Source organism: Hippopotamus amphibius, chromosome 3 (genome assembly GCF_030028045.1).
Source record: "Hippopotamus amphibius kiboko isolate mHipAmp2 chromosome 3, mHipAmp2.hap2, whole genome shotgun sequence".
Classification (NCBI taxonomy): domain Eukaryota; kingdom Metazoa; phylum Chordata; class Mammalia; order Artiodactyla; family Hippopotamidae; genus Hippopotamus; species Hippopotamus amphibius.
Window position 1 is genome coordinate 2,907,392 of NC_080188.1, and position 13,428 is coordinate 2,920,819.

At 40.3% G+C, this 13,428-nt stretch overlaps 1 protein-coding gene across 3 annotated transcripts in view; it reads right to left on the reverse strand.

Moving 5' to 3' along the window:
* Positions 1–13,428, reverse strand: part of KCNIP4 (potassium voltage-gated channel interacting protein 4) — a 512,843-nt gene that overhangs the window by 30,513 nt on the left and 468,902 nt on the right. For all 3 annotated transcript variants that reach the window (XM_057726084.1, XM_057726083.1, XM_057726085.1), the window contains one exon: positions 763–832. In XM_057726084.1, coding sequence (XP_057582067.1) covers positions 763–832 — 70 coding nt within the window. The remainder of the gene's footprint in view (positions 1–762; positions 833–13,428) is intronic.

Here is a 13,428-nt window from a genome sequence, read left to right on the forward strand (position 1 = left end):
CTCTTCCATCATCAGAACCCTATACACAGCTGGCACAGAGCAGGCTGCAGGGCAAGTCTGATCTGGGCATCCTGCTGAGTGATTGAAGGAGAGACTGTAAGGTCCAGTGGCAAATATGTCTCTTCACTCATCTCTAGTATGTGTATATTACCATTATGCTCTCCAAGTTTTCTTTCCAATTAAAATAATGTCTAGGATAGTATTAATTTTCTTAGATGCAGAGGGAGGGCTGATAGTAAAGAGTTCCTGAAAGAGACAGGAAACATGGAAGGAATGTTAGATGAGGCTACAGAAAAATCTGGGTTCTAACCTAGATCTGCCACTTAGTGGGTGTGTGACCCTGAGCAAAAACATTTAGCTTCTCTAAGCCCCGGACTTCAGACCAGAAATTTGAGGATAACTGCATTTGTCCTAATTTTGCGAGCTGGGAGACGGAGACGTATAGTGCATGGGAAAGCCTTGCGGCACATCCAGGACCCACGCACCACAGTCAGAAAATGGAGTGTCTTGGAGAGATATGGTGTCAGGCACAAAGTAACACTGCTTGTATTAAGCTAAAGAGTGAACTTGAGGATGTTTGATCATTTGTAAGTAGCTCACTTTTATGATGCATTGAGAATCATAGGAACTGCATGCTGTGTATTAATTCTTTTACACAAAGATGAAAAATGTAGAGTCATGCCATGAAAGATTAAACCAAACTCAAGATTGCAGGCATAATTCTAACTGAGAGTATGTTCACTGGTCCATGTTTGTACTTACCTCCCTGTGGAAAGAACTGCGAGTAAATCTCTTTGAAGGTGTCTTCATTAACAACCCCGCTGGGGCATTCCTAGAGAAAGTGGTAGAGAAGCAGTGTGAGCAAAGTGTTCATAAAACTGATTTTTTGCACATTTGGAAATAGAACTGTTTACCATGCAGAACTGCACCAAGAAAGTTATCCATCCATCATTACGAAAAGGATAAAAGCACACTATAAACTTCTCTTTGTTCCAGTTCTCACAGAAGGAAAAAAAAAAAGTTGCTGATGTAAAAATCTTTGCCTAGTATCCGCATCAAAGCTGGTCTGACTCATTAAAAGACACTCTGCTGTTTTTAAGAACATGTTTGCATATCATCAATGAGGTAGGAGGAAATTACTTTGTTTTTCATACAGCAAGGACGTTGCAAGATGTTTCTGATGTGGCCTTTTCTGGATCTTGGTGCTGCGTCCTGTATAATCTTTAGTTATACACTGTATAATCTCCAGGTATCCTAGAGGTGTACTGGACCTCTATAATCTCTAGTTCAATGAAAAAGCGGTGTGCTAAAGGTGGCCCAACAGGCCTCAAGCAGAAATAGTTACTGATTTCTGTGAATGGATTGTTCAGGACTGCACAATAACATGGTTAGTAATAAGTAACTTTGAGTAAGGCAGGACCTCAAGATTTTTTGAATTTCTGGAGAAGAGGGCTCGAAAAGAAACAGGCCTGAACACAATGAGTTCCCACCTTTGTCCTGTGGTTGGAGTTATTTAAAACTAAAGGATGTTGACCTTGGGAACTCCACTAATGTTGGACTATTGACTGGGTGGGACCAGAGGGCAAAGGTACCCCTCTGAGACTGGACATTTTCTGTTAAAGGAACTGAAATCTACAATGTTAGAAAAGATCAGCCTTGATGTTAAAATGAGGACTAAGTAAGTAGGCTTGAGACTGAGGGAAGTGCAATATTGCTTTCACTCTTTGGAGCTGCAAGAGCAATCTGGTCAGGAACGTGCACTGGAGAGACTCCTGGAGCGGTGGAAATTGGTAGTCACAAAAGAATCCAACCTCAGACCACGTGTGGGGTGTTAATTGTACTCTGAAAGTCAGGAAGCGATAAGTTCTATCCATTTCTTCTGAGAAGCTTCCTGTGAGCAGGCCCATCTCACCTGAGCTCCCTGGCTTCCGTTCTCACAGGACCCCCATTCCACCTGGCCTCTCCAGGATTCACTGGGGGAGAATCAGGGGTGTGTTAATTTCCCTGACGTTAGACATGAATATTCTGTATACTTTAAATTTGATACTGTTCCTGGGATCTTCAAAAATTACTTGTGGTCTTTAAAGCTTTTCTGAACTCTTAAAACCATTGTCCCTTCATGAATAAACTTGATGTATTAATTTGATCTTTCTCCAGTTACTCACAACTGGAATACGCTTCATGTGAGGAATTTTCTGTTTTCCTGTTTGTTGGTTTGAAAGGCAGTACCTTTGATGTATAAACACAATTTCAAATAGTAGTTTCAGTGTGCATTTGTGTTTACAGAGCTTGTCAATGTATATTTTTCCCATTTGATCATTACAATAAACCTGTGAGTTAGGAATCTCCATTCACTGTGGAAGAACTAGGCTCTGCGGTTAAGTGCCTTATTACCCAGCTAGCTAGCTGGAGAGCTGAAATGTGAGCTTGGAACTTTCCAGATTTTCACAGGGTTTTGGATTAAATAAGACCTGTGGAAATAATGACCCTCCAAGGACCCAAGAGGATTGGAGCAAAGAAAAGACAGCCAAACACAAATTAGGGAAAAAAGTAAGCAAACAAATTTTGACGGTTAATTTTATGTGTCAACCTGTCTGGGCCATGATATCCAATTATTTGGCATTTCAATAACTATTTCAAAGGTTATTCTGGATCTTTCAATATGGGTGTTTTTGAACGAGATTTACATTTAAATTGGTGGAGTGTGAGTAAAAGATATTACCCTCCATACTATGGGTGGGTTTCACCCATGCAGTTGAAGACCTAGATACAACAAAAGGCTAATCTCTCCAGAGCAAAAGGGAATTCTCCAGCACATTGCCTTGGGACCTGATATGCAACATTAGTTCTTCTTGGTTCTACAGCAGGCTGCCTTTGGACTTGAACTGCAATCCCTTCCTGAGTTCCTGAGTCTCCAGTCTGTCTCCCTCCTCCATCAGATTTTGGACTGGCTAAGTCTTCACGATCACGTGAACCAATTGCTTAAAATAAATCGCTTTCTGTGTATACACACATCGATTGGTTTTGTTTCTCTGCTGAATCCTGATTAACACAGAAATAAATGAACAATCAACAGCTACAACTCCAAAAGGAAAGAGGATGGCATGAAGATAGCTCATCACTCAGACGTTTTGACTAAGCGACTCTATCTAGTTGGCAGCAGCAGAACCAATGTTAAAAGCAAATAAAAACACTTTGTAGTTGGACCCTCTCACGCACGGAAATTGTGACTCGTTGGCTATTTATCTCTGAGCCATCTGCTGAGGAGAGTAAGGCGAGAGCACATAGATGGCTGTCTGCCGTCAGGTGGTGAGTTTGTGCAAGGTCAGAGCTGGAAGCTTGCCTCGGAGTTCAAGTGACTCTAGCCAGAGACAAAGATGGGAAAATGAGGGCCACCAGCAGTCAGCAAACGTGTCAGCTGCTCTTAGTCTCCAGATGCATTTGATGGATGTATCTTATGATGTGAAATGAAATTCAGAAGTTGATGGTCTCATACGTGTTTGCTTTATGTTTAAATACATGTCTGTGTCAAACAAAATCCATTCTCTGCCAACTAAAAGCTCCTAGTCAGGGACTTCCCTGGTGGTTCAGTGGTAAAGAATCTGTCTTCCAGTGCAGGGGACGTGGGTCCAATCCCTGGTTGAGGAACTAAGATCCTACATGCTGCAGAGCAACTAAGCCCGCACACAGCAATGAAGAGCCTGATACCATAAGGAAAGGTCGTGCACGCCTCAATGATGATCCCACGTGTCACAAATAAGACCCGACACAGCCATAAAAATAAATAAATAAATAAATTTTAAAAATAATTAAAAAAATACTCCTGGTCAAGTTTTAGGGTGGTAGGTCTCACCAAGTGAATTTGGCTTTATCCCTTTTATATTCATTACATTAACTTACGTCTTTAGCCCATGCATACTGTATGCTTGTTATTCTAAGAACTTTTCTAGGAAACAAGGAAGAAGCAATAAACAAGTTAAAAGTTGTGCCCTTTGGGTCTACATCCAAATAGAAGAAGAAAGGTTGGAAACAAAATAAAAGATGATAAAAATAAGAATCCAGAGAGCGGTGATCTTTTATTAATTCTAAAGAGTTCTTATGGGAAAGCAATGCATTTTACTACCTTCAGTTGAGAAAAAGTGAATCAGATTTTTAAGACTCAGTTTACAAAATGGTATGAATGGTCTATTCTCTAATTCTCCCCTCACCAGTTTTGTGGAGTCATTTCTACGCAAAAGAGGTATCTCCACCTCTCCATTAAGAATGAATTTGACCAGGCTGTGCGTAGAGCTAAGCGTATACATAAATGACATGGCTGTGTTAGGTTAACTTTTTTTTTTTGGTTTAAATTAATTATTAATTTATTTTGTCTCTGTTGGGTCCTAGTTGCAGCATGCGGGATCGTCGTTGAGGCATGTGGGATCTTTCATTGTGGCGCACGGGCTTCTTACGGTATGAAGGTTTTCTCTTCTCAGGTTGTGGCGCATGGGCTCCAGAGCATGTGGGCTGGCTCTGTAGTTTGCAGCACGTGGACTCTCTAGGTGAGGTGTGGGAGCTCATAGCTACAGCGCCCGAGCTTAGTTGCCATATGACGTGTGGGATCTTAGATCCCTGACCAGGGATCTAACCCTTGTCCCCTACACAAGAAGGCAGATTTTTTACCACTGGACCACCAGAGAAGTCCCTAGGTTCACTGTTACTGCCATAACAAACAAGCTCCTAAATACGTAACAAATTTAAAAGAATGTAGTATCTTTCTTGCTTATACACAGTCTTGGGTGGGTATACAGATCAGAGTTATGAAGGGACAGAGGCTAATGAGAGCTTGGCCATCGTCATGTGACGTCTGTGTGATCATCTCATCTGAGGGAGAAAAAGACACGGGAGAGGGAGCGTGGAAGGTGTTTATGGACCAGGTCTTAAGGTGGTACATATCCTTTCCACTCATCTCTTTGGTGAGAAATCACTTATGTTCACCCCAAACCACACGGGCTCATGTGCCCAGGAAGAAGATAAGAACACAGACTTGGTGAAATGTTAGCAGTGTCTGTCTCAGAGCCTTATTTAAAAATGCTCCAAATGTCTCTGCTCTGAAATTGATGCTTTAATGGGACCATCATCACATCATTTAGGAGTATACATTCTTTCCATTTCCCCTGGAGTCATTTTTAAAGGCTATTTTCAAATAAACAAGTTCTGTAGGGCCTAAACATCTGAGTATGAACTTGTTAATCAGGGTGTCTTCACTCTAAAAGGAAGACCCCAAGAAGCAGTGGAGTTCCCCGCTTTAAGGAGAGGGAGGAAAGCCTCACTTATCTATACTTTGAGAAGTTACTATAACCTTCCCTAAGCTGTATGGCATCTATGTCACATTTTCTAATGATATCTCATCCGATTATTAGCAAATGATCATTTCATGACTCTATGTTGTCTATAGAAAAAATAAAGAAAATTACCGATAATTATACTACTGTAAAACTATTTTAGTCTTTTATCTAAGCGTATATTAATAATGCTGTACGAATAAAATTAGAATAATACAAGAATATAGTTTTGCATCTTCTTTTTTTCATCGTAACAAAATATCCTGAGGATTTTGCATGTCATTATTATTAATGGCCGCATAATGATGTGTCCATCGCATTTATCGTATTGTTGGATATTTAGGGGATTTCAGCATATTTTTGAACTACATGGGAATAACCATGTAATTAACATTCTAGTGCGTGCATCTGTGATTGCACCTGTCCTTCTTTCTTTATAACTAATCCCAGAAGGAGACTCACAAGACCAAAGGGTTTAAACCACGGTAGGCTCTTCATATACACAGTCACACTGATTTCTAGAAAGGCTGTATCCACATGTGCTACCACCACTTGTTTATGGGAAAGTTTCACATCCAGAGCGGCTGCTGACCAGAATCACATGGTGATTCCACACTCACCAAATCCCATGGACAAACAACAATAATTTGCTTTCCTCATGAATCTAATCATCATTCTGAAAATTACCAGAGGACATCAAGGCATTTGTCCGGATCCCTCCAAGGGATAAGGGGATGGGCAAATTTTTTGTGCAGACAAGGACGCTTTGATGGCAAGCTGCTGGACCACATCACCACAGTAACAGCTGTTAAGTGAGTGTGCATTCAATGCCTTCTCACATGCATCAGCTCTTTTAACATTTTCACGAACCCTGAAAAGTGAGGATTATTTAGAGATGAGGAAAATGAAGCTTGCAGAGATTAAAAGTAAGAAACTTGTTGGCGTCACGTAGTTTTTTACAGAGGCACACGTGTGTTTATTCTCTCAGCAAAGAGTTCCTTAGCGCCTTCTGCGCATCGAGCACTGCTCTAGGCACCAAGGATACAGAACTTTTTTAAACTCGATTTTTCCTTTTATGGAGTTTAAAGAGTAGTGGAATCAATATCCCTGACTCCATTAATTGCAACATTATCTTGCCTTCTAGATTACCATCTTTTTTTCCATCAGGACTGAAATGTGGCCTTCTTGTGATCCAACTGTAGAACTACGTCTTTTGGGAAGACATGCAACATTGTTTGCCTCCAGAACCACCCATTGTGGCTGTGTTGGACAGAACCACGTGCAAAAGGAAGACTTTTTAACCCAAACTGGGGATATTGATTAAGAAAAAAAAAATGTATATGTTATGACCAGTGAATTTCCTTTCGTGCTTCTTAAACCCTTCTCAAAGATAGGATCAGGATGCAATGAACGTGGAATGAAATTTTCTCAGCATGGAACTGCCATGCATTTGCCAGGTGGTGAAGAGACGCTTCCTTTGGGGGCCTTGTAGATGTGTTGTCTGATGAGCCTTCTCAGTTTCCTGAGGTGGTGTTATGAGAATGTGTCGAGATCAGTTGTGAATGTTCCATGACTATTTTGCTGCTACAAATATCAATATTAATAAAAGAGTGATTTTTATAATACTAGTTACATGATGATGGTGGTGATGATGATACGCTCATACATTGGGTTACATGCTTTACGTGGATTTTCTCATGTGAATGGATAGCTGCTAGCATTCCCTCCATTTTGCAGGTGAGAAAGCTATTGAGAGAAACTACCCACGTTCCCGTAATTAGACAGTGGCACAGCCTAGTCTATGGATCACAGAGTCAGGAAACTTGAGTGTTTAAGCAACTTTAGAGATACAGGATTCCCCTGCTCTCCAAAAGCAGAGTGTTCCTATGAAACCTGTCATAAGCTGAAATGCCAGAAAGCACAGAAGCAATTACCTAGGACCCATCTTGCTAATGTGTGCACAAAATAAGCTGAGATAAAGCAGAGATGCTCACAGACACAGTTCAAAGCTACGGAGGCTTGAGGCTGAGACGCAGGGTGTAGCTCTTGGGGAGGGAGCTTGGTGGTGTCCGTTTGTGTTTGGGGTGTGCAGCCTCTATATCACTCAGCTGCAAAATGAACGCTGAAGGCTATTTTCACTTTTTGCCTCTTTACCTAAAAGTGAAACATCCTCCTCAGGTTTCTTTTCATTAGTGAAAACAGGTACTCACATAGGTCTTTTGTAAAGAGAACTTCTGAAAAGTGGGGATACCTGTTATCCAGTCCAACGGCTTCACGTTTCAAGCAAGGAGCCTGAGGCTGAGGTTATGGGAACTGCCTACAAACCACATGGCGAGCCTTACCTTGTGTCTGTGTCACCTGATGTCTAGGCTGATGTGTGGACATCACAAACACCCTCACGTCTATACGATAGCGGGTATCATTCTGCCAGCAAGCGTTTAGCATAATCTAGTGAGACGCTTATGCTCTTGGGCTCCGGAGTGAAGCAGAAGGACTGCACTGAACCTCTGCTCAAACGCTGCATAGCTTCAGACAAATTGTTTCATCTAAGTCTTACTGTTCTCCTCTGTAACATGGGGATAACTATTGACGACAGAGGGCTGTTATGAGAATTAATAAGATAATGCACATTATGTTGTTATCTCAGCCCTCTTGTTTGCACACCAAATTTGTCATTAAATAAGAGCTGTTAGTATAATATGAATAATCTAGAATTTGGTAAGCAGAACTCCATCACACAAAGAGTCACTGTAGCCTCAACATGGCTGTGCCAGGGTTAAATGGTATCCATCGAAGCAGTTGAATCGCGTAGAGTACCATCTGATATAATGCAATGAGCCTGTAAAGCAGATATGAGCTATGCCTCCTCCTCTAGCTTTATAAATTGAATCTACTCTCTCTAATGTCATCAGGATTTACCCTCAAAGGCAGGTGAATACTGCAATTTTAAATGACAGTTGAGAAGAATAAAGGCTACCATACTGCAAATAAATATCAGTAGAAACCCAGGAGCCTTTTATTCATTCATCTAAAGAAAAGTTTTCCTTACTAATGTTTAGATGAGTACATTAGGAGTACAGTGGTCCATGCAAAGTCTCGGGAATGGTGCTTTGGAGGGAGGTCCATGTGTGCATGGGAAATTGCTAAAGAGATTATTTCCTGGGGTGCATTGTGAGTTCCTATACTTTTACCTCTTAAGAAAGCCTTTCAGCGTTTCCTTGAAAGTTGTCAGGACGCTGGTGGAATGCTCTAGAAATGGTGGCAGTGATATGCAAATCAGATGTATTTTCACATTAACATTTGCCCACTCCACTGGCTGAAATCTCCTCTTCCCATAAATCATTCTGTTCTGGTGAATACCATCTCCTCAGATTCAGAACAGTTATTAAACATTTAGAGATACCTCTTCAGAAATCAAAAAAAAAAAAAGGAATTATGGTATAAAAATATGGTGGGGAACAACTAAAACTAAAAGTCCTTGTGAAATAAATAACTCCTTGGGGACCCTTTTATGATACCTACAATGTTGCATCTTTTAAGCATCTATGTTTTTCATCAACTCTCACACCTACTCCTGTTGCCAAGGAAGGCATACATGGCAATGGTTGTGAGGTACTTCAGTTGAAAACTTTAGGTTTCTACCCACAGAAATGTAATGACATCCACGTTTCATCCAAAGACCGATCTTTCAGTTATTCTTTCTAACAAGAGAAGCAGACTGACACCTTTTTGATAAGTAGCACAGCAGATTATGGGCAGAACACAAAGGAAACACGAAAACTGGACACTGGGCACACAGACCAGGGAAGAAAAAGAGGGAGACTCATGTCACTCCCCAAATAAGGAGAGCATCCATTCTTCTGGCAAAAATAGGTGGCAGGTAAGTTGGTACTTCTTAGAGGAAGTTACCTTCTTAAACAGTACGATTGTTAGAGACCATGCTTAAAACCAGCTGGGTACAAATGCATAAGCACAGACCAGAAAGTGTCTTGCACACGTAGAAGAACAGGCAGCAATAACCCATGAGATACACCGAAAGGGAACCGATGAATTGGACAAGGCAAGAGCAGGATTTCAGGTGTGCGTCTTTAGGGTTATTTATCAACAAGCTCTCCCTGCTATCAAACCCGGGGGAAGATTGTACTTCATGGGTCCTTAATAGTTTGCTGGGACCGTGTGACAAACTGTCCAATGAATGGAAAACAGAAGTGACACTGTAATATTGTGATTTATAACAAGAAATATATGTTTGGTCTGAATCCCCATTTCTAGCACAGAGCTCCTAAAACTATGAAAGAGGTAAAGTAATCCCTTGTTATGTTGATGAGGTGACTTTTGGACCGCATGCAAGGATGGGGGCTTTGCTGCCAGAGGAGGCAACCAGGTGATTAGAGGGTTGGAACTTTCATTCCCACCCCTCAGTCCCCCAGGAAGGGGAAAGGGGCTGGAGGTTGAATTCAATCACTAATGGAGAATAATTTAATCAACCATGCTTATGCCAAGAAGTCTCCAAAAAACCCCAAAAGGACAAGTTCAGAGAGCTTCTGGGTTGGTGAACACACTGAGATCTGGGGTGAGTGGCATGCCCGAAGACATATTTGAAATTCATCTGAGAACTTAATTGTTTATGTAATATATGTATATATATATGTTTTTTGTGCCTAAGAATTTAATCATAAACTATTAAGTTCTTATTCTGGGTGCAAATCCAACTGTTTATTAATTACTTACTACTTTACAAAGTCATAACTTAAAACTACTTTTAAATTACCACATGGACTCCATCTAATTACTGTAGTTAAGATTCTGGTGCCTGGAGCACCCCCAGATCAGATAAAAACTCTTTTTACGGAAGGGTGCTTAAATAAGTTGTATTTTTGCCTGACTGTGTTTTATGCTACAGATGTATTATAATTGTTTGCAGATATTTAACATTTGAGAAAGTGGCTTTTATCTTCTTAGTTTTCAAGATGTGAACATATCAAACTGAATCATAGTATAATTATTTCATAGCTGACAACATTTTATCCTCTGAGATTTTTTAAAAATATTTCCCATTAATTCGTTGATTAAATTGTGAAAACAAAACACCCTACCACCTCCAGCAAGGATGACTTTCGAAAGATGGATGAAGTGAATTCACTGATACAATCAAGATGACGGATGGAGACTTCCATTCTCAGAGACATATCACTGGAAGCATGGCTGTCTTCATATATTATTCCACCCTGTTTAATATATAATCCAATTGGAAAAGCATAGGTTCTTTTAAATTAAATTTCTGCTCCCCACTTCCCTCGTTGGAAACTGGGGTTGCTCTAAAAAGTCATTCTCCTAGTAGCAAGACAATTTAAAGATGACTTGGTATTCTACAATTGCAGGAAAATTTTCAAAATTTCCATGGTGCAGTGCCATGAACTGTACTGCTCTTATCTCTAGATTCTGTGTGTGGACTTCTCTGCTCCTTTAGATGTGGGAAATACCTTGAAGGCAGGGGCTGATTTTCACAGAGCCCAGCAGTGTTTAGAACAGAGTGTTAAAAATGCTTGTCTGGAATGGATAAATACACAAACAATTCTTAGCTTTTAAGAAATTGGAAAATAAGCTTGCTCTGGCAGTTTCCTCTAAAACTTGTGTGCAAGTTTTTAGAGCTCCTTGCACTCTAAAACAATTTTTTCCCCTGTAATTCTTCTGTTCTCTTCTATCCAATTGTGCTGAGGGAACATTTTGATGCCTTGTGCTGTGTTATTCAAGGTCGTCACTTTCTCTTAAATACATCTCTGTCCCAGGACTTTTGAGGTCAAGTTCTTGGTTCTACTTCCCAATCCTCAGGACTGCTTATCATAAATATAATCACAGAAATTAAGAGGAGACCACCAGGGTCAAGAGAAAACACTTAGTTCAACACAAATTTTAAAAGCCTTACTATATTCAAAAATTGGGCTGTTAAAAACTCATTTCAGAGTAATAAGATTAGCCCTTCAGTGTTCAGAGTATACGAGCTGATCACTAAGAACTAAAACTAACTTTAAATTTCTGTTCTAATATCTCAGGTGTTTAAACTCTTAGCAAGTCATTTATTCTCTCTTAGTCTGTTTTCTCATCTGTAAAATAACCTCTAAGAAATACTGACATCACAAGGAAATAAAACAAATGAAAACTAAAATAGCTAATGTATGAAAAAGGAAAAAAGTAAAAGAACTGGATACAACCAACATGTTAGATATTTTGCAGCTTCCAAAATTTGTATCAAGAATCTTCTGCATTCCCTGAGTATACTCCTTGGGGCCAAAGGGGTTAAATATGAACTTCAGATTGGAGAAAAAAGGGGGAGAGAAACTTTCCTACTTAATATTGGAAAGGAGATGAGTGCTGAGTCATAATGAAGATTCGACCCAGCTGCTGGAGTGTGGCCATGTACGCACGTTCCTAGCCCCACGCGGCCCCGTCATCACCCAGGATGAGGGAAAAATATAAGGTACGGGGCACATTTTCTCCTCATCTCCAGTTCTGTTCTGTAACTGTATGGGAGAGGGAAATATTACCTGAGATTTATAGCCGAAACAAAACACAAAAACCCAAAACACCAAAAAATAGGCTCAAGCTTCAGCTGTACTAACAAAGACATCATTGACATGTCCCAGGATTCTGAGTCTCAGTCTCTAAAATGTGAAAAATAATAGCATTTTATAGTGAAGAAATGCTAACTCATTGACATTGCGTATATAAAGGTCCTAGTACTAGTCTAACAATTCGGCAACTGTTGATTTCTTTTAACATTCTCTTTTCAAGTCACTTACGTTGATTCTGCAAAATGACGTTGCCCAAAGTTTGCAGGAGAAGGCTTCCTGGGATCTGGCCCAAGTCCTGAGCCTTTATTGCAATGCATGTGGAGTTATCTGATACAAGAGTCTTCATAAAAGGATTTTCCCAACTTTATGCAAAAAGAGGGTTTATTTGGTCGACTCATTGTGTCACTTGCAACACAGTTAAATTCTACAGGTACTCAAAACCATTTGGGGAAAAAAAGACAAATGTGCCCAGAGAGCAGGCCTGTGTACAGTTCTCAATTGCTGTACAACAATACTGCAAACTTGGGGATTTAAAACAACACAAGCTTACTGCCTCACAGTTCTGTGGGGAAAGAGTCTGCTGTGGCTTGGCTGTGTTCTCCACTCCGGGTCTCACATGCAAAGCATCAGCTGACTCTGCTCCTCACCTGGACCTTGTAATCCTCTTCCAAGCTCATTCAGATCTTTGGCGGAATTCAGTTTCTTTTGGTTGTAGGACTGAGGTCCCTGTTACCTTGTAGACTGTTAGCCAGTGGCCTCTGTCAGCTTTCTTTTCACATAAGGTCCTCCATCTTCAAATCAGCAATGGCGTATTGAGTGCCTCTTACCCTCTGATTCTCTCTACTTCCCTTATCATTTAAAGGGCTCATGTGAATAGATCAGACTCACAAGGGTCTCTGTATTTTAAGTTCAACTGATTTGGGACTTCAATTACATCTGCAAAATCTCTCCACAGCACAACCTGGATTAATGTTTGGCTGAATAACCAGGAGACAGGAGTCTTGGGTGGGTCATCTTAGCTATCTGCCTACCATGTCTGCTTCATCTCAATATAGGCTAACTTTGGTTTTCATAGCAGCTTCTGTTTAACAGTCTCTTCTGTAGTTACATTTACAGTACATCAAACAACAGAAACTCTTCAGATCTGTACAAATACTGTACGATTTTCACCGCAACTAGCAACTGTGCTCCTTGCAGTCCTAGTTTAACCAGATCTGCAAGGAATATATTGTGCCAAGGCTGTGTGCTCAGCTGTGTACAGGACCAGCTGAGACTGCAGACTGAATATTCTTTTTATGAATGCCATGAACAGTATTCCATACGCTGCAGTGTGCCCTGTCCTTATTTGTTTCTACTCTATATCACCAAGGTCATATGCCGATTTTATGAATTGATTTGATCACTTTCAAATTGGCATGCCATCAGCCTAATGATAATGCAAAAAAACTCAACAAAAAAATCTACTTAAAAAATCATGTAATTTTTCAATCAGAAAGAATAAAATACTAAGATGATGATATTCACGTACAGAC